At 42.9% G+C, this 21,896-nt stretch overlaps 1 protein-coding gene across 1 annotated transcript; it reads left to right on the forward strand.

The window, feature by feature from the left end:
* Nucleotides 1-2,209: 2,209 nt before the first annotated feature.
* LOC127361612 (phospholipid phosphatase-related protein type 3-like) lies at nt 2,210-21,051 on the forward strand. Its single transcript, XM_051396381.1, has 9 exons — nt 2,210-2,820; nt 7,098-7,201; nt 7,620-7,805; nt 9,209-9,338; nt 10,497-10,692; nt 12,646-12,703; nt 14,408-14,581; nt 15,556-16,380; nt 16,996-21,051. The coding sequence occupies exons 2-9, from the start codon at nt 7,121-7,123 to the stop codon at nt 17,980-17,982; spliced, it is 2,637 nt and encodes an 878-aa protein (XP_051252341.1). The 5' UTR covers nt 2,210-2,820; nt 7,098-7,120; the 3' UTR covers nt 17,983-21,051.
* The last annotated feature ends 845 nt before the right edge of the window (nt 21,052-21,896 follow it).

Here is a 21,896-nt window from a genome sequence, read left to right on the forward strand (position 1 = left end):
TAGTGCCGGTACATCGACCAGACTGTATAAAGTAAAGATAATCGCACGGTGATAAAGCCAATCAATCACATGTTTGCTGCGCTCACACATGGTTGGATTCTCCTTGTAATAAAACAAACAATGGGCTCTTTGTCAGGTGTCGGGGTGAACTGAATGGGTTGTAAAAGAAAAACAAAAATCAATGAGAATCCAAACTAAGGTTTGTGAGGGCTTTCATAGACGGATGGGTGAACATGTCCACATTCAGACATCTACCTAACCTAGATGCTTTCATGCAACATATGTGAAGTGTGTGCTGACCTTACAATGCCTCAACCTGGAAGTCATTTACATGTGCATGCATGTAGTATGCTGCATGTGTGGTGTGGATGCACATAGTAACTGACTTTTACTTTTACTTTTACTGTATCTTTATCATCTCTGACAGGGAGCCATATATACATGTGTATATCTGAATGGAGATGGCAGGCCTTTTGCTCATACGAAGTAATTGGGTCAGATGTGTGAACAACAGTCAGAAAGAATTTTAATCAAACTTAAGAATCCCCAATGTCCCCCCCCCCTCCCCCCCCGGCAATCAATTACCAACCAACTGGGGTTAATAGTAAAGAGTGCCGATAATGCACTAACTCTGTGGTTATTTCTGCATCTCAGATGTACTGTAACTGTGACCAAATTCACCATATTGAGAGTATGAGTAGCCTGTGGGAAGCAGTAAAGTGTTCATCCACCTCCACCTCACATGTTTCTCTCCCTCTCTCTCTCTCTATAGTGCTTTGTCTACTTGGTAAATAGGAGCCATGCTCTGTGAGTGATGAGTTTATTAGCTCCTGCCAGCTGTGACCACCCTTGGATATTATTTAGGGGGTGGCGGTGTCAGTGTGTGTGTGTGTGTGTGTGTGTGTGTGTGTGTGTGATGATGTGGGGGGGGGGGGGGCTCCGGGCAGGGAATGAGGAGGGGGAACTTCAGGGGCGCAGAGGAGGGAGTCAGAGATGAGGGAGTACCCCATGAGAACCAGAGAAACTCCCTGGCAACTGGAGACAGGATCAACACTAAATGGGGCGCCCCCATTCATCTAACACCAAGCAGCGACACAGAGCCAAATGACAGAGACTGAGAGAGAGGAGAGGGAGGGTGGCGCTCCTGTGCGCAAATATCTGAATGAGTGTAAAACCCATTGGAGGCTGGTCAGCATGCGACTTCCTCCTGCTCTGCACACTTGCAAATTAGTCTGCAGATATTAACATACAGGCTTGCAAGTGTCCCTGAACGTCTCACAACGCTCAACTATAAAAATGATTGATATGAGGAGAAGAAAAATTGCAGAGAGAGAGAAAAACATGTGGGCGCTAAAGGGATGTTTAAGTTCAGTTTTAAACCCCATTAAGAATTTATAACTGTGGGAGGGAAAGATATAGATCTGTTTCAGAGAACATCTTCAGCAACCACAAAAGTGCACATGTGCAAAAAACGGCCACACACGCACTTGTGCACCCACGGCCGACTGTCTGATGTTAATTGCCGCAATGTCATTCATGATGAGTCAGTGAATCGCAGAGGTGTCTGTGAATGTGACTCTCAGTGTGGACGTAGGGTTATTAAACGGTGCGTGCGCGCGTGTCCTCAGCACCGGATTCTCCGGGGGGAATACAAATACACCACAGTGGTCAGACGCCTGCCACACCCTTCTAGAGTAAACAAAGGCAGAGACATCCGAGCCACCAGCCCCAGGAAAAGATGAAGCAGCTGGGGGTCAGACAAACGAACCTGAAGCACGAAGCGTATCTGATGGCGAGCCCTAATATTGTAATTACAGTAAAACTGCCTCTTGCTTATTATCTCCAAAACCGCCCCCTCGCTTTTACGCACACACATGCGCAGGCCGCATTTTTACTCCACACACACACACACACACACACACACACACACACACACATGCGCACACACATTCCAAAATCTACCCCTTTGTCTTGGTCGCCTCACGGTGGTAGCCCCGAAACAGGAATTCAGCAAGGAAAGGAGGAGAGAAGTGTGTGTGTGTGTGTGTGTGTGTGTGTGTGTGTGTGTGTGTGTGTGTGTGGACCAGACTGTCTCCTCCCCCCACCATAAGCGCACACACCACACTCTCTCCTCCCCCTGTACACCCCCAGCGCCCCCTCCCTCCCTCCTCTCTCTCTCTCTCTCTCTCTCTCTCTCTCTCTCTCTCTCTCTCTCTCTCCACAGTCCTGCTCTGCCCCCATGCCTTTGTGTGTGTATGTGTGCGCTCCGTGAAGCTGACTGCGTACCCAAAAACCGTGTGACGGGTGCCTTGCATTAAAAAAAAAAACAAGCTTTTTCTTTTTGGGAATTGCAAATGTATCCGTGTTATATATTCTATTGGAGATAGGAAAACCTGCAGGTGCATGTAAAGAGGAGGAACCGGGTGGACGCACGTGAATCCCTCACTTATCCAAAGCCAGGAAACAGAAAGGACAGGAACGCAAGTGCCGCAAATTGGACTTTCCACCATCAGCAACCCTCCTCTCTCCTCTCTTCTCTCTCGCTCTCTCTCGCCATCCCTGCTCCTCCTCTGTAGGTCTCCCCACTTACTCCCATCCAACCTCATTCTCCCGGTCTCCTTCAGTGATCCCAGAATAGCCGCACACCGGACGCACTCTCTACCACAATAGTGGGGGGGTTTGGATTTCGGGGTGACTTGGGAGACGCCGGAGATGGATTAAAGGGACTGTGCATCGCAAAACTGGAGCAGCACGCACGACCACGCCGGGGGGGAAGGGGGCGACGGGACTCGGTGAATTCGCGAAGCCCCCGGGAGAGAGGTGAGTGTGCAGGCTGTCCGGTGGCATTGTGGCTCTCTACCCCGCATGCATCCCCAGCAACCTACCGCTCCTCAGCACATGGTTTTCACGTTTCCATAATTGATGATCTCATACGCAATCTGCTGATTTCTGCTTGTGGAGTAACAGCGATATTATAGATATAATAGCTGAATTATGTTCCTTTATTGCGGCTCATTTTGGTACAGTGGCTACTGATAGTCTGGACAATAACCAGCTAAGGTGATTGCCTTGAGAAAACAGCAATTAGGCTACATCAAATAACATGTTCAGAAAAACATGTTATTTGGAAAGATGCAGCCAATTTTTACACACGTTATTGAATTCATATCATTATTATATTAATAGCATCTTAAAATGATGGTTGAACTGTGTTCTTCATTTCTAAAGCAGGTGCTATAAGTTGCGTGAACCCTCCTCCACATCAAGTGGAGCATATGGCCCTTTATGTCTGTCTTGCTGTTAAGGGCCCTGCAGTGGACATGGCTCTGCAGCAGCACTGTAACTTTCTAGATGGATAGCTGAGTGAATGGAGAGAAAGATTAAATTGTACTGTTACACTTTACGTTCACATCATTCTTTCATTTTCAAGTTCATGTTTGTGAGCCATGGGTCATAAAAGAGCAGTGACTTTACTGTGTGGATTCTTATTTTAATGCTTAGTCAATGGCCCACTGGAAGACACCATGGAGTAGTCAGTACTAAACTATACTGTATGGTAATATTGTAAATAATATGCAGACCTATGTGGAATCAACAAAAACATTTTCTTGAGGCAAATATTTTGATGCTTTATTTTAATTTTTTTTTTTTTTTAAATAGTAATGTTTTGTAAATAGGACTGTTCTGAAGAACATGTTAACTAGAAGGACACCATCACACAACACACTTTGGTGAACAGTTAAGCCAAAAAAAAGGCTGTCCCTTTCCATCACAAGACATAATAAGCATAATGAATGTATGTGACTGCAGCAGCTAACAATTATTTTCAATATTGATTCATCTGTCAATGATTTCCTCAGTTAATCAATTCAGTTAGTCTTCAGATATCTTATTTTGTCTAACCAACAATCCTAAAACCCAAAGATATCAAGTTTGCTATCAGAAAAACAACCTACCTAAAATGAGGTAATGCTAGGCAATTTTGCTTGAAAATGACTTCAGTAATTACCAAAATAGCTGCCAATTACTTTCTTCGACTAATCGACTAATTGATTTATTGATACATTTGATACAATTGATACATTTCAGCTCTATGCCATGCAGTGCTATAATGCTCATGTGTATGGTATCCCCCTAAAATGTTATATATATTTATATATATATACCTGTTCACCATTCACATCAATTACTACAGCTTTGCGAATTCAGTTCAGTTTGCCATGGACATGGAAATATAATTTGTGCACCCGCCCCATGATTCAGATCCACTCCAAAATGTAATGGGTTCTTTCTTGGCCAACGCTACAACTTTCCAACTTTAATGAAAATCGGGCCTGTAGTCTTTCCGTAACCCTGCTGACAAACAAACAGCACTGAAAACACACCCTCTTTAGTGGAAGTAATGGGTGGAGAAACCTAACCAAAGTAGATGCTTTCCAGCAGGGCATGAGGGGTCACTGGGTGGTTTGATGAGTATGAACATGATGTGAATCATATGTATATAACACAGTTGAACACCTACAGAAGATTCTTGTAAGACAGCTTTCTCTAGCAGCATGAAAACACCATATTGCAACATATTACTGTATCTATCACATCTATAGTCAGCCTGACATACAAAAAGCTCATTGCACTACTCTACTGTGCAATACCATACTCTAATACTAGTCTAGTCTTTCTCTTACCACCCCCACCCCCTCGCCACTGTCGCGTTGGTGGTCACTGAGTCTTGTATCTTCCTCGCCGTCTGACACACTGTTTCTGTCCACCGCAGGCTATATAACCCACCTCACTCTGACACATACACACAGAGGAGATGTGCACAAATTGCATAGACTGTACACACACATGCAAAGTGCCATGTGGGGCAAGCGCCGACTCATGCATGACGTGCCCGGAAATGTGGTGTGGTCCCTGGTTGTGTGTGTGTGTGTGTGTGTGTGTGTGTGTGTGTGTGTGTGTGTGTGTGTGTGTGTGTGTGTGTCATGTGAGTTGGGGTGAGGTTTAAGTGCTGACTGGAGTAGGTCACTGAGACCAAGCGGCTGGGAGAGTGAGACCCCGGAACCCAGAGTCTTCCTAAGCTGCTTTCAGCTACACTGGAATCCATCCATCCCAATATCCTCCATGTCTCTGATCCTCACCCGCCACCAACCCCCCTCTCGCCCCACCAACACTAGACATACACATCTACCAGACATACACAAACTCGAGCTACACTCTTCTGCTTTTCGTTTTTTTTTTTATCATTTGTCTTCTTTATGTCTTTGATCTCCGCTTATCTTGTCCCCGGTTCTCTCCTATTCTCCTCTCCTCTCCTCATCCCTCCTTTCGTCTCCTCTTCATTTCTAGCGGTCATGGAAATTAGACTGTAGCAGTCTTTGATTCCCTGTGCCTTACACCGCCTCAGGGTCAGGCCCTCTTATCTAGTAGAGAAAGAGAGAAACAGACAGAAACAGAAAAAGGAGATAAAAAGAAGGGGAAGAGGGAGGGAGAGAGAGGTGTTAGGACGGAAGGACAGATAGCAAGAGAAGGGAAGGTGTAGAAAGGTAGGAAGAGCAGAGACGGGGATTTGTAGAAAGCCATTCTGAAAAAAGACAAAATGGGAAAGAGAAAGAAAGACAGAGAAAGGGCAGGAGAGAGAACTAAGCAAAGTCAAAAACCAAGCAAAGCGACAATAAAATGGAGAGTAAGAGGTACCAGGAGGCAGATGATGACAAGAGGCAGAAATAGGTAGAGCTGCCTAGACAGCTTTTAGCCACTTTGATTTTCCTCAAGAATAGTATATTTGGATTGAAGCATTAGATCAGCTGATTTTGTGCTCATATTCAGTCTGCCTTAAATTTGACTATTTGTGTCACAAAAAGAGGAAATAACAATTGAAATTCACTTCAGTTGGGTCAGCAGGTCTGTGAAACAATGCACACAGTGACACAACAAAGCCTGATCATCACCATCGTGGCTTTTTTTTTTTTTTTTTGGATAGAATGCAATTTATATTAAAAAGTAATTATTGACCAAACAAAAGCAAACCAAGATATCAGAATAACCATTCTGGTAGAAAAGGAGTTAAACACAGGGAACTAGGGATAATAAGGAGAGATAAAAAGAGAGGGTTTTAAAAATGAAGGCAGTAGGAAGGGGAGGGGATAGATGGAAGGAGATGGAGAAAATGATAAGTAAAATGGGACACGGAGAGGTGGGAGAGGTAAAGGGGGCGAGATGGAGTGAGAGAGATTGAGGGAAATGGGTAGAGGACAGAGACGCAGAGATAGAAGGACAGGCAGAGAATATGAGAAATAGGGAGCTGTAGGGAGAGCTGTAAATATTTAACTGTGTTTAGTTTTCCATTTGGGCCCTTAGCTCTTATTTCTCTCTGAGGCCTCCTGATCGCCTACAGGTTACTGATGGCAGGAGATGTCTGCATGTGTGCATGTCTGAGTTTGTGAGGAAAATGAATTAAGTGTGCAAAAACCATTTGTAAGTGTACTCTAGGGGAGGATTCATTCAAGTAATTCAGAGATTCCTTTTAATTACGATTTTGTCTTTTTCTGTTTTGTAGATTTCTCCATGAATTTTCAACACAGAGCATCTTAATAATCTTGTGTGTGTGTGTGTGTGTGTGTGTGTGTGTGTGTGTGTGTGTGTGTGTGTGTGTGTGTGTGTGTGTTTGTGTGTGTGTGTTTCTGTCATGTATTTGCACACGTGTGAGAAAATCACTGAGCGTGGTTATTAAGTGTGCATGTGCACAGTAGTAGGCCTAGTTATTGAATGTGAATGGGTGTGAGAAAACTAATAATTCACCCCATTACCAAACACTATAACAAAATTGCTCAGAATACATTTTAATTGTCTGTTTACTAATCCAAGGCCTCATTCTTTCAAACTAATGCATTCAAATGTGTGCAGTATAAAACTTCTCAGCCTTAAACAGCCTTTGAAAACTTTTTGAACCTATGTTTCATTCATCAGATAAGTCTATGCCTGGCAGAAGTTTTAATATCTTTTTGATGCTTTCAGAAATATTGATGGTGGAAAAATCCATGAAAGCGCTCTGAAACTTCTGTCTGACATTTCTTCGCAATCTGTTATCCCAACAGGCTGTGACTGGTCCCACCCCAAGATGACATCCCCCAAAAACAAAGCCAAGAAAAAACCACCCAAAGACAGCATGACGCTGCTGCCGTGCTTTTATTTTGTAGAGGTATGTGGCGATAGATTTAATGTATTGATGAATCACCTTTTTTATATACTAGTGCTTGGTAAACGTGACTCACTACATATACTGAACTGATCGCTAACTGATTCACTCTTTCTGCTGTAAAGAGTCGCAATAGTAGTCAGTTTGTATGTTGATTGCACCTGGATGCATCTGACCTCTATTGAAAGCAGAGTTTGATGTTCTTCACAGGCAAATATTATGGTGTCATCACTTTCTTCTTTCCCCTTGTGTGTGTGAAGGTGTGTATTAGTTGAGATAGAACGTTGGCTGAATCACCTCTTTCCAAACAAATATTAAATGCTAGTCACTCTATTTTGTCCTTGTCCTTGTCCTTGTGCGTGTGGCGTCTGTGTGTGTGTGTGTGTGTGTGTGTGTGTGTGTGTGTGTGTGTGTGTACTAGCTACCCATCGTCCTATCCTCCTTGGTGTCCCTCTACTTCCTGGAGCTGACAGATGTGCTGTCCCCGGCAATGGTGGGCTTCCGTTGCCATGACCGCGACCTCTCCATGCCCTACGTGGAGACGGGCGATGAGCTCATCCCGTTGCTGATGCTGCTGAGTTTGGCCTTCGCTGGTCCTGCAGCGTCCGTACGTCCATCACACCACACACACACACACACACACACACACACACACACACACACACACACACACAAACACAAACACACATACACACACACAACGATTTTTGGTAGGGATAAAGGGGAGTTTTTTGCAAAATGAAGGGAAGTTTAAGGATACTTACACTTTTGGGACGGTTGTGCTATTATTCCCCGTTGCCCAGACTTTACCAAATTATCCCAAAGTAGATATGCACTTTTTTTCAACTAACTATTTCATCAAAGATGGATGGTTGATCTAATGGATTTTTATATGGTAACTGATGTATTCACAAATGTTCCTATAAACAATTAAATCAAACCAATTGTCCAGTTCAAATGCACACACACCATAGCCATAGTGAATAAAAACAAACAAAAGTATAAGCACATTTTAAACACAGTAGTTCCACTTTGTATGTTGTGGTTAGTTTTGTGTGTAATTGTAATGTAAAATCATCACTGGATTTCTCTTAAGAGGAGCTACTTCTTGAACCTATGAGCACAAATTGAGCTCTGGTAGGCTGGCCCACTGAGCTTAACTCTAACCAAAGGCATCCTTAGCTTGATCTGACTTTTCAATTTCAGTATTGTATCATTTTACCAGAAATTATTCCACTTAAAATATAACATTAGTGAATATTCTATAGGTTTAGCAAACATTAATTTTTGGGCCATTTGGAAATAGAACAGCTCCACAATAAACTGATACAGTTGGTTTATCAGATAATAATATTTTGATCCATTGTTCATATAAAATATGACTAGTGATGCTTTACAAGAACAAAATCTTCCCGTGTTGGAGTCACAAAGATAAAATTTTATCTCAGAGGATGACTGTGTCTTCGGCTCTGGGGGTTTTGTTTGTGAGTTCTTCACAGAGAGACGCTTGTGTACAGACAAATACATAAATCACACAGATATGCAAATGTACAGCTTCTTGCACACTCACAAAGCAAATTCAATCTCCCCTCTGAAATGCAGAATCAATGGACACATTGATAAATACACACCTGACATTCCAATACACACCATCAGACACACCACAGCCCTCCAATCAATACACAAACACTCTCACACGCAGGCACGCACGCTGCTAATCAATCAGCAGCATGGAAATGAGCAGACCTCTCCAACACTCATCTATCACACTGATTGGAAGTGATCACTATTCGATAACACCCTGCATCCACTCGCTCTCCGTAGCTCTCTTTCACCGTAGATCACGATCATAGAAATTGATATTGAACATTAATAGCACTTTTACTGTTTTTTTACTTTCTTTTGTTGTGCTTTTTAAAATATTTTACAGTGTATATAACAGAAAATATTCAAAAATTTGTTATTTTTGTGTGCTTCTTTCTCACCTTTTATCTACTTTTATATCTATAGATCATGATGGGGGAGGGCCTGATGTACTGTATGCAATCCAAACTGAAGACATGTCCCAAGTCAGAGAGCAGCATTAATGCTGGAGGCTGCAGCTTCAACTCCTTCCTACGCAGAACCGTGCGCTTCGTTGGTACGTCCAACCATCAATCCTTCTGGGGGGGTTTTGGAGGGAGTTTAAGGAATTATGGTCACATTCCAACATCTACAGTAAATTTTTATGGTTAGTGAATAGGGTTCAGGATTTTCTCAAGAATACATGGACAGGATACATGGCTGTTGCTGTGGACATAATGATAGTTGTGGTGGAGGTTGCCCCAGGAGCCTTCTTTTAGAAGGTCTCATTAATGTCATGGTTTGTCAAACAGCATTATTCATCCATGGATACATATTTTGAAAAAAAAAAAAAAAAAACAGATATTGTGCCAGAACTGGAGCCTAACATAGCTAATGGCTACTGAAAACACCTAAGAGAATGACGATAACTTAAGAAGATAAATGGAGATGCTACAGTATGTCTTCTGTTGGTACACCTGCTTAGTGTTAAACTGTTAGCAAAGCTGTCACTGTTACAGCAGTGGTATTGCAACTGGGGGCACAAATGCCAAATCTTACATAGTGTTGCTTTATTTAAACTGGTAACTGCATAATTGTGACACCATTTCTAAAGCCGTGTTGAGGATTAAATTCAATACATTTTTCAGTCTAGGCATACATTTTATACATTGCATGCTATGTGTGACTCAGGTTGTGGAAGATGAGCATTAGATATAATTTATATTTGGTCTTCCATTACCTACAGAATTAACACTGTTAAGAACTGCCTGCTGTCAGTAGTTAGAGAGACAAAATGCTGTTGTTTTTAAGATGGAAATTAGTTTTGGCTCAGACAAATTATTCCACTTACCGGCTGAGCCCCGAACCTGATTTAACTTTTTATAGCAGGGAAATAAGCTAATTACATGCATTAAATGAAGAGTGACTTAAACTGAAATAGGCGTGCTATAATGCTGCACGGGAAAATATCTTGAGGCAGACTTTGAGCTTTGAAGTGAAAAGAGTAATTAATTCACCTTGCCAAATTTGACTGTCTGCGGCAAAGCTTCGTAACGTAACAAACTGAAGGCCTGTGGTGTCACTTCAGGTTGTTGGAGCAAATTCAACAGTGTTTTCAACTGCAGGTGTTCACAAATGAACAGCTTGATGTGATGAATCCACCAGGGGCTTTTAGTTCATTTACCAAGGCTGCCTTACCATCTCTATCTCCGTCTCCTACCTATCTTTCCCTCAGGTGTTCATGTGTTTGGTCTCCTGGCAACAGCCCTGGTGACAGATGTCATCCAGTTAGCTACTGGTTACCACACCCCTTTCTTTCTCACCGTCTGCCAGCCCAATTATACCGCTCCGGGAGTGTCATGTGACAACCATGCCTACATCACAAGAGACATCTGCATGGGGAAAGACCAGTATGCCATCATGTCAGCAAGGTAATACATACATTTTGGAGCTGAAACATGTCCACACATGAACACGCAGAATGTCTTTATCTGCCTGAAATAAAATATCCCTGTGTGCAAAACAATATAAAACACATTAAGACACACAGTTATTGTGCATTCATTAAAATAAATGATCTATTTATTTGTGCAAGACCTTACTTCTCAGCTCTTAATCTCTGTTCTTGTGCCATTAAGTAAGACTTCAACAATGTCGCCGCACAGAGCCATTTACAAACATACCTTATAATGTATATATTCATGCAGCTGAGGCTTTGCTCATAAGAATGTGCTTTATCAGGAAATGCTGCAGCACACACTGAGTTACAGTGATAAAAGGATTTTGCACTGTAAGCTGTATATTGCTACACATCACTATCTTGCAGGAGTATATATGCAAACTACAAGGTGAGGAGTCATCAAAACTAATTAGCATTTGAAGAGGATTACAGGAGATTAAAGTAGCGAAGGAGTGAAATTGTTGTTACAGTTGGATTTTTAAAATAATGCAGTATTTGTTTATTAATGATATGCTGCTTAGTAGTTTATTTGTACAACAAGACTTACTGTGCTCTTAGAAATTCTCATTGGAATCTCAAGAGAGCTGCTACAGCTGTGGCCACATTTGGCTTCCGAATATACTCTTTAGCAGCACAGTGTGTAACAAACAGACATAGGTCAGACAAACAAGCTACAGCATATGGGTATTGGACATGCATAATAAGTGTATGCAGACAGAAAAGATTACAGCTAAATATTGCCCATATAGGGATAATCCAGGGGTACAAATGCACAAATGTTAGTACTGTACTTGTAAGGACCCATAGTAACATAATCCATTCCCTAGCACCTGGATTGATACCACTCTATATATGTTAAATATAAGGCTACAGCCAGCAGTCAGGTAGCTTAAACCAATATGTAAAAAAATATAATTAAGCTTTTAATGAGGGTTAGGGACTGGGCTAGTTCTTGGCTATGAGCAGTTCCTAGGAAACCACCTGAGACTCTTTAGAAGTTACTGTACCAGGACAACAAATAGTCTAGCCCGTAAAACCACATTGTGTTATTTTTTGACACTAAAGTTTTGGAACAGGTTTAAAACTTGAAATAAAGTGTACAAAGCCAGTGTAGCTGTTCCTTCCTAATCGGCTGTTGGCTGTATCCTTATATAGAATGGAGAGATATAAGAGTTCTATCAGTCTTCTCATCTAACTCTCAGCAAGAAGGCAAATAAGAGTATTTCCCAGATGTCGAACTATTGCTTTAACAATCACAACTAAATGCCTACCCCAACAGTTAGCATTAACTTAAAACAAATGTAATTCTGGTAATTGTTCTTCTGAAGTCTTGACCCTCAAATAGACCTTGGAAAAGGAAACACCAGACGAAACTTTAAAAAACAAAATTTCCCACTCTAAATGTCTAAAACTAAAATTGTTCTTAACAAAGACCGACATACCAAAGTACTTACCTAACCAACACACACACAGACAGACAGGTTTAGCCCCAAAGAAGTGGGAGTAGTTAAAAATGCAATAGTGCTAGACACAGGGATGAATACACTCACACAAAGAGCACCTTAATAAAGAAAATTCATAGATATTTGTGATTCAGCTTTCTAAACTCTGAATTTGCGACTTTGACCGCAACTCATTCACTATCCCTGAATGCTCCCCCTAATGCCCCATGGTATTCTGTTTGTGTGTATTAATGCTCACATCCAAGGACGCACGCTCAGTTTGACAAACACAGTGGGGCAGGTTTTACTGTCAAATACAGTCCAGAAATCACAAATAACATGAGCAGCCATGACAGCTTTATTCAGGTTTATTCAAGAGGCAGTAAACACACTCACAATCCACACAGCTTTTATTTTTTGAAACGTGAATTTCTTTCTGCGTTCACTCTTTCACACCTAATTCTACCCCTTTCTCCCCTCAGGAAAACATTTCCATCCCAGCATGCAACGCTCTCTGGCTTCGCTGCTGTCTATATCTCCGTAAGCACTCCTGTGTCTTACTCTGTGTTTGTGTACCATGATTATGATGCATTTGCATCATATACTTTATGCTTGCATGTGTTTGTTTAATAACTAGTTACCCCTGTTTTGTTTTACATTTTAGTAAAGTCCTTGGTGATTAATATTACAGTAGTGTTTTTGCACTACATTTATTTATGCGTAGGATTTGTCTTTCAGAAATGTTCATGGGTTTGTGCAGATGACAATAATTTCTTTATCTGTTCAATTATATGTCTGTTCATGATAACCATCCAGATGCTCTTCTGCTTAGTCTTAACAGACGTTGCTGCTGGCAGCATAAAATTCATTCCTGCATATCAGAGCATTTCTAGCTGGAATTAAATGACTGTCACTTCCAACATAAGTCACAATTGCATTATAGTTGGTACTCACTGAGAGACTTACAGATTTTAGACTACAGTAACCTCAGGCCAAAGAGCCATCCAAATTAAAACACATTAAAAGAATAACAGGAACTGTCTTTTAAGGTCAGATTTCAGTGTTCATTGTTACATCCCAGTGCATATTTGGTAGTTTTTTTTTCCATTCTGCTGTCCGGTGCTGACTGCAGCAGTATGTGAACTGTACAGCTAAGTAGCATTGTCATTTTTCCTTGAGGTAACACCCTCCAATACACACACACACACACACACACACACACACACACACACACACACACACACACACACACACACCACCTTCCACCAATGGCTATTGCAAGCTACTGGCCATATTACTGCTGCCTCACTGAGCCCAGAGTGTGCTCATTAAAGCTCACCAGACAGATTTCTTATGAGAGAAAATGCAGGAGAGGAGGAGGAGGAAAGCAGCTGTTTTGGTTGCTGGTTGATTGTTAGAGTTACAACATGTTGCCTAATATTTGAAAAGTAGAGAAGCAGCACAAAAAAACTGATGTCAGATCATTTTTCTTCAGTATTGTTCTTCACTGCCAACCACATTAGGACATGTATTCAAACAACCTTTGTGGGAAATTACAATGAAGTGAAGTAATTCCACCTTCACAACACATATTTAGATTTTTCCCCGTTCTCTTGCTTAGAAGAGTGAGATTTATATGCACAATACTAGATGGACAAGCTTAAAATGGATACTTTTGCAAAGCCTGCTTTTCTGTCACTCAGCTGTCCTCCTCTTTATGTAATAGAAATATTGTGTGCATGCAGAGAATTTTAATGTAGCTGTAAATATGTTCTCTCTCTCTCTCTCTCTCTCTCTCTCTCTCTCTCTCTCTCTCTCTCTCTCTCTCTCTCTGCCTGCTTTCTTCCTCACTCTATTTTACCATCAAAGAACAATCATCCGAATTTTCATGGAACGAACAAAACAATAGGAGACAGTTCATTTAACTTTAAAGAGAATTCTTCAAATCAGTGGAGTTGTCTTTAAAGGAATAAAATAACATTTGCGGAAATATGATTATTCGTGGCCGGTGAATTTCCCAACATGTCAAATTATTCCTTTAATATCAAAGTTTAAGATCCACAGGATGTATTTCCTTCATTTCTCTACACTGTAAATCTTTCTACAGTTGAGGTCAAACTTTTGTTGCAGCATGCTATTATGCCCTAATGACATCTCCATCCCAGTCAACATATGTCTGGCTGTGTGTCTTTATGCATATTTATGCGTGTGTCTCTCTCTCTCTCTCTCTCTTTCTCTCCACAGATGTATTTCAATGCCAGTATCAGCAGCACGACCAAGCTGCTTAAGCCGTTGCTGGTGTTTGCTTTCTGCATGGCGGCAGGCCTCGCTGGGCTGACGCAGATAACTCAGCACCGCAGTCACCCAATAGATGTCTACGTGGGGTACCTCATAGGAGCCGGCATCGGAGTGTACCTGGTTAGTTGAACAAAGTGCACAAAACTGTGTATAACAAGCATGGTGAAATATTTATCAGACGTGTCAAAGTGCAAACTAAAATCTGTTGGCAAAATATATTAGAGGACTTAATTTATGTGGCTGGCTTTCAAGATAATTGCTCCTTTTATGATGAAAGACACGCTGAAAGACATTTGAGCAAGTGAAATTGTCCTGATATGGATTTCCTATTTCAGAATTTGGTTTCTGTAATGAGTGCCAGCATATGTTTGTATATATTTAGGGATTTGTTTTGTCCCCAGGGAGTAGTTAACAGTCAGCATGCAGCATGGTGGGAATGACCGAATACACATAAATCTCTCTATATATATATATATTTCTTTTTAATAAGTGGTTTAGTTGTTTTGCTCTGAGAGAATTGTTCCATTGTATTATTCTAACACTATCACAGCATGTGCTAACAAATGCTTCTTTTTTTCATCACCTCCCCTCTCCGTGTGGCTTCCATACTTTTCTCTCCCAGCAGTTTTTTTTTTTTTGTTGGCAGGCTCTATATATAGCTTTTTCTATTACGGAGGAAAGGGAGAGAGAGAGAGAGAGAATGAATAATCCGATAAGAATTTTCTGGAACAATTTCACACTTCATTTTAAGAAAACTTGTCGTTGCCATTTTGCACGCTTCCCTCCTCCTCTCACTCTCTTTCTTTCTCGTCTTTAGTTTTTAAGAGGGGGAGCATTTGTCCCTCTCATTAAAGGATGAATTCTGAGAGAGGGGAGAGAGGGATTCATGCTGACATCACTAAACAGGAGGAAGAAAGAAAGATGCTTATTCATGCACTTGCTCCCCGCTAATAGGAATATAAATTTTTTTCCTTCCTCAAGATTAAAGAAAATACATTTTCACGCTTCAGTCTTTATTTAACATGCCGGGTGCTTCTGTCTCCTCATTTATTTCTCCTCCCCACCTCCCTCCTTGTATTCCTCTGTCCTGTCAGGCTGTGTACGCAGTGGGAAACTTCAAAGCATCAGAAGAAGACGCTCACTCTTTACAAAGACTGACCCCAGCTCAGCAGAAGGACGGCCTGAGGGTGCTGAGTCAGCGGAGTCATGACTCCCTGTACAGGAAGACTCCCAGGGTGTCTGAGAGCAGAGAGGAGCTGGGGGTGGGGCTGGGGTCTGGGGCCCGCAGTAAGGTGAGAAGGGAGAAGGCCTCCCTGGCCTCCCTCAAACGAGCAAGTGCTGATGTGGAGCTCCTGGCAACCCGTGGTCCCATGGGCAAGGAAACCATGGTAACCTTCAGCAACACCTTGCCCCGTGTCGCAAACGGCAACAGCCCCATTTCACCCTCAGATGAGCCGCCTACCACGCAGCGTCACATGACCTTCCATGTGCCCTTCGACCCTCAGAGGTCTCGACAGCTGGTGTCAGAGTGGAAGCAGCGCTCGCTGGAGCTCCGCAGCCAGAGCTCACGAGATGAAGAGGAGGGAATGGATGGTGGAGATGGAGGAAATGAAGCAGGAGAAGGAGGAGGAGACCAGGAGATGCCTTCCTCTCTTTATCCCACAGTGCAGGCCAACAAGGGCATTGCCACACCTACCGGAGCCAGGATGGTGGTGGCACCGCCACTCGTTCACATCCCTGAGGAGGCCTCTCGGCCGCCGCCTGTCTCCCCCAAGAGTGCCAAGACCCGCGCCAAGTGGCTCTCACTAACCGAGGGAGGAGGGGTGAAAGAGCCTGGAACAGGACCCATTGCGGTGTCCACTCCCCGTGTGCCCAACACGCAGCCCAACCAGCCACCCAGTCAGCAAAGAGTCACTCAGGTGAGGAAGGAATTAGAAAATAATGCCCGCAAATCATACTAATTGCATTATTTTGATCAGTAATTTTTCATTCCTTCATTTCCAGTGGCATGCAGCCAATTCTGATAAATATATCTCAGACAGGAGATGTATTAGCTGCCAAACACTGTGTACGCTACACACCTATGATTTATTTTGTTGGTAAAATGAAAACAGAATAACATGGGTGAAGGCACTTTGACTGATTAGTTTCCAAAATAAAAAATGTGTTCAAACTGTAATTACAGTCAGAGTTTAATCTTATTAAAATGTCTGTGAGATATAATGACTATGTTACTATTACCCTTTACAAAATTGCTTTGTACCACAATAAACCCAGAATTCTGTTTATCATAGTAAACACTGTAAATACATATTACTGATTGTTGTACTGATTCTTGAAATGTTATATATGTAAATGTTGTTAATGTTAAATATTTGAGATTAAAAATTTAAAAATGAAATTACCTTGGAAACAGCAGTTAACAAAGCAATATTATCAACAAGGTTTAGTAGCTGATCTTGAGCAACAACTTGAGCTCTCCTCTGAGCTTCTTTCCTTTGTACATTCTGACAAGACTTTCTTCTGTCCTCCAGGTGATTGCCATGTCTAAGCAACAGGGTCATGGACCCCTCACTTCCTCAACTACTAAGACATCAGAAGGTGGCTCCTCCTCCGGCGGTGGGTCCAACTGCTCCGAGTCGCCCTATTACCGGATCCCATCTGATCGAGACAGCTGCACTGGGAGCAACCCAGGGAGCATCGCCGGAAGTGGGAGCATCGTCACAATCGACGCCCATGCCCCTCACCACCCGGTGGTGCGTGTGTCAGCCAATAACGGCAAACCGTGGGAGTGGAGAAACACCATCAGTGGTAACATGATGACTGCCGACATGGCAGGGGAAAAACACCGTGTAGCGCTACAGCGACAGGACAATGTCAGTCACTACCGGGATTACCGGACACTCCCAGTGAAAACAGACTCGCTCTGCTCCTCCGGCGGCAGCATAGAAGGAGGAGCGGATCTGCCTCCCCCACCTCTGCCGACCTCCTCCTCCCCCCTGCCTCCCCCTCCTCAGCTGTTGTCATCCCCTCTACCGCCACCGCCTACTCACTCTTCTTCTTCCCCCTTGCCTCCCCCTCCACACTCGAGCTCCTCTCCAATGCCTCCTCCTTTCCCTCACCCTGCCTCCTCTCACATGCCTCCACCTCCTCACCTGTCCTCTCAGATGCCCCCACCACCCCTCCCATCTTCCTCTCAAATGCCTCCACCTCCTCACCCATCCTCCTGTCAAATGCCCCCACCTCCTCACCCATCCTCCTGCCAAATGCCCCCACCTCCACATCCATCCTCTTCCCCTTTGCCACCTCCACCTCACCCCTCATCCTCCATGCCTCCACCTCCTCACCCGTCCTGCTCCAGCATGCTCCCCCCTCCTCCCCATCCCGACTTACTGATGGACGGCCACAGCCAGGCACTGTCCCGCTCCTCCACCCTGCCTCGTCGGCCCTCTGTCTCCGCCCGCAGCCACGCTGAGCAGGAGCACTACTACAAGGCCATGCAGAATGAGAGGATGTTATAGTAAATGGGAAAAACAACGGACATCATTGTCATATCAATGGTTGTACTTCAGAAGACTCAGCTGAAAGAGACAGTGAAACGAAATAGGTTGTGGCAGGTGAATAAAGATTTATGAAAAATGACAAAAAGGTTTAGAGACTCCAGAAAAGCAGCTTCAGTTAAAATGCTGGAAACGAAGAGGCGTTAGGGGTGGAGGACCATTGGGAGGTCTGGCAGCTCACACACACTCAGCAGGGGAGCTGTTTTTTCCCTGCTCGCATGTACTGCCCACAGCGCCAGCTCAACAGCCCTGACTGGGAAAAGAACAGACAAGGGAAGAAAGGGGAGTCAAACAGAGAAGGGTAAAGAATTAAAAAAAACACAGTTCAGCTCTAGTTTCGGCACGCACATCCTCCGTGTTTCTTTATGACACATTCAAAGAAGGAATGGAAGAGGCTGCAGCTGAAAGAGATATCACACTGAACGGTCTGGGATTTGCTAAATCAAGTTTCCCCTGAGAGGTGGGATAAGACTGAGCAAACAAAACAACTACAGGCAATACTAGCTCTCCTTAAACTAGTGCAGCTGTTTGAGGTTGCCAACCGCTACACACAGAGAATTTGCCGTTCATGCTTCAAAGCCCAAAAGCTGTGAATAAAGAGGAGTATACAGTAATGTTAACTTCAACCACAGGTTCAATAGTATTAGCCACAGCCCACAAAAGAGAGACGAAAGAGTCTTTTTTGCCCCTCTGAATAAACAAACCAAATGGGGAAATTTATGTTTGAGGCCAAGCAAATCTGTCAGTATCCACCAGAGAGAGCCGGCTTAGGGAGCGTTGCTTCTGGATGGGGTGTGAGAATGGAGGAGGAGGGGTGGGTATAAGGAGGATCACGCACAGTTGGGCACCCCTATACAGACGTCACTGAATGGATTACTGTTGTAAACATGAGAGGCGGTGGAATGGAAAGAGAATTGTTCCTAAAGTGAAGAGGGTGGCTGGGCCGCACAGCACAGCACAGCAAGCCAGGCAACCAGTCTGTCTTTGCTGTGTGAAAAACCTGCCACAGAGCCTGAAGCAGCACTAAGGAGATTAAGGTTTGTTTATCAAACCATGCTAGCACACTCTTCCCTCCGTAGCCATTCACATTTAGCCCTCTGGAAAATCACAATGGTGACGGGAATGTTAATGCAAAGCCGCCCAGCCAGTGGTGCAGCCGGCCATCACCAGCAACATCCACATTGGCTCAAGCAGGTGCTGGTTGGATGCGACTAACTGGCTTGTGTTTCGAGCAGTCTCTGTTTACACCTGTTAGCATTTCAAAGGTTTTGCTACCACTTTCTAACTTTGCATACTTTATAAGGGGTTGCTTTATTAATTATCATTTATGTATGCTTTAAAGAACAGTAATTCTTAAGAGCAACTTTTGGGTTGTCAGGTTGTTCATTTGTGTACAATTGTCTTTTTATCTAGCTATTTTATATTTTCAGGAAGCAGGAAGACTAAATATTATTTTAAATATTTATAACTCCAGAGATACAATCCTTTATTCATGCATCATCTATATGCAGGGTCACAAGCTACCCTTATTTAAGTACGTTTTAGAAAGTGATACCAAGATTTTTGTTCTTTGTTGATATTATAATAAACTCATATGTTGACAATGTTGACAAAACCATCTCAACACAAGGTCCATTGCTCACTTGCTTTAGAGCAGATTGGGAAGTTGGCCTCCCAGGAATGCCCCAACACAGTTTTAGGGGAGGCTCAGTGAATGGAGGTGAAAAAATAATATATAAGGTATCAGTAGGAGATCACATAGAATTGCCTAAATGTGTGTGATAAAGAGTCAGAAACTAATAAATGCCTTAGGACAGACTGTTTATATATTTTGTGTCTTGTAAAGTTAAACAGCAGTATTAGGTTATCTTAGCACAACTGCTGAGTGTCCATAAGATCATATAACATAATCATGATCCCATAGGCATCCAGGAATTGAGCGAAACAAAGCAAGTGAACTAAGGGGGGTGGGGTTGGAGGGTGCCTTTTCACAAGCTTTGTCCGAGAGGAGGCCCCCAGTCTCAGGCTTTAAGAAACCCCTGCTCTAGAGCTTTTGATCCACATCACACAGTCTTCATTTAGTGTTGTTCGCTTGGTTTCTGTGGAACTGTGAGTGTTCAAACTATGAGCAAACTACATCTGCTGAGGAGGATCATGTACCAAGGTCAAAAAGGGAGTACGTATACCTCCAGTTGAGATTGTTTTGTCAACTACTGTTTCAAAGGTCAAGAATGAGCTGCCCACCGAAAGGTTTACATTCAGTTTTTGACATTGATTGTCTAAACCATTAATGATTAATTGTAGGAATAACCTAATTATTAATTCATAATGAAAATAATCATTAGTTGGAACCCTTAGGACATACACTTGGATTTGACATCTACAAGTTGAGAGGAAGTGCGTGTTCTTCCTGCTCACCCCTGCCTCCTGTGTGTATTAGTACTATATTGTATAAAGTCATTATCTGGTACCTACCATTTCATACAAGTTTTTTCTATCAGCAGATTTCCCGTACATTGACAAGTGCTTTATTTCAGCTCGTTCTTTGATCAAATCATGAAAGATACAGACTCACAAACATAGATGAAAAAAATGGTTTTCACCCATGCACCACAGCATCTGAAGGGTACGTGAACTGATTTTGTAAAGTTGTGCTAGGACGGGGCGAGTTAAATGGAACAAGTTGTATTTTGTAGTGGAGCTCCTCAAATGTGAGGGGCTGGTAGATAATGTTGCTCGTCGGTTTGTGCTGCATGTGTGTGTACGAGCGTGTTTTTTTAAAACTTTACTTCTGTGCTTCAAGTCTGTGACGTTACCTTTGACCGACAGACAAGCTGCATTTTTCAGTGCTGGTGAGTATCGTACTACATCTCCCCCCTGCCCCATTTTGACTGTAAAAATACTTGATATTACCTAATATTATTAATACTATTATTATTCCGCAGTCCTCTTTTTTGGGCTAATGTTTTCTATCTGTGGTGATGTGTAACATTAATAACCTGATTGAATAAAAAAATGAAGACTTATTAACCAAGGTTTCATCTTGTGTTACTTGACGGCAAAGTGGAAGGTGTTCGGCTCAAAATAGAGAGAGGGTCAATGCCAGAGCAGCTTTTACCGCCACTCTAATGAAACAGATCTTCCCCATTGATTCTTGGGTTATGAGTACTTTCATGCTCCGTCATACTGTACACTGGCACACACACACACACACACACACACACACACACACACAGCCAGACAGATACATGCACATTTGCAATGCAACATTTGCTTGTTTCCTTTGGGCTAGTGTCAGGTTTCCATAATGAATTCTGCTAGAATGTTGGTCAATCCCAGATGACCCGCGGGGATGCGGCAAGCATTGGCTGAGGCCTGTGTATGTGTGTCTGTGTGTGTATGTGTGTGTAAACAATTGTGGGAAATATATATTTAAATTAGAGCCTGTGTTTTCTGGTAAATAAAAATGTGCCCCTTACTTTATTCCCATCTAAATTATAGCACGATTCATTAAGGTGGATGATTATGCAGATAAGAATCAGGCTTTGTGTGTGTGTGTGTGTGTGTGTGTGTGTGTGTGTGTGTGTGTGTGTGTGTGTTTGTGCATTTGTGTATGTGTATAAATGCAGTACATTGTCCAGGTGCAGTGAGGTTATGTGTCCATTCAGATATGTGTCAGTTTGTGCATTTTTCTATCTGTATGCATTTTCGGCATGTATGTATATGTGTGTGTCCAGTGCTTTGGAGCATTGAGCTGTGTGATGAGGCCGTACAGGCAGTGGGGGTGCAGATGGTGTACTGAGGCCTGAGGACAGTCAGCCTGTCCATGACTCACACTCAGCAAGCCAGCAGCTCTCCCTCTCCCCTTGGTGGCC

The sequence above is a fragment of the Dicentrarchus labrax genome, unplaced genomic scaffold, assembly GCF_905237075.1.
Source record: "Dicentrarchus labrax unplaced genomic scaffold, dlabrax2021, whole genome shotgun sequence".
In the NCBI taxonomy this organism is placed as follows: Eukaryota; Metazoa; Chordata; class Actinopteri; family Moronidae; genus Dicentrarchus; species Dicentrarchus labrax.

Coding starts and splice junctions, on each gene's coding strand:
- LOC127361612 (XM_051396381.1), top strand. CDS start 7,121: ATGACATCCCCCAAAAACAAAGCCAAGAAAAAACCACCCAAAGACAGC. Junction 10,693..12,645: donor TATGCCATCATGTCAGCAAG/GTAATACATACA, acceptor TTCTCCCCTCAG/GAAAACATTTCCATCCCAGC. Junction 16,381..16,995: donor GTCAGCAAAGAGTCACTCAG/GTGAGGAAGGAA, acceptor TCTGTCCTCCAG/GTGATTGCCATGTCTAAGCA.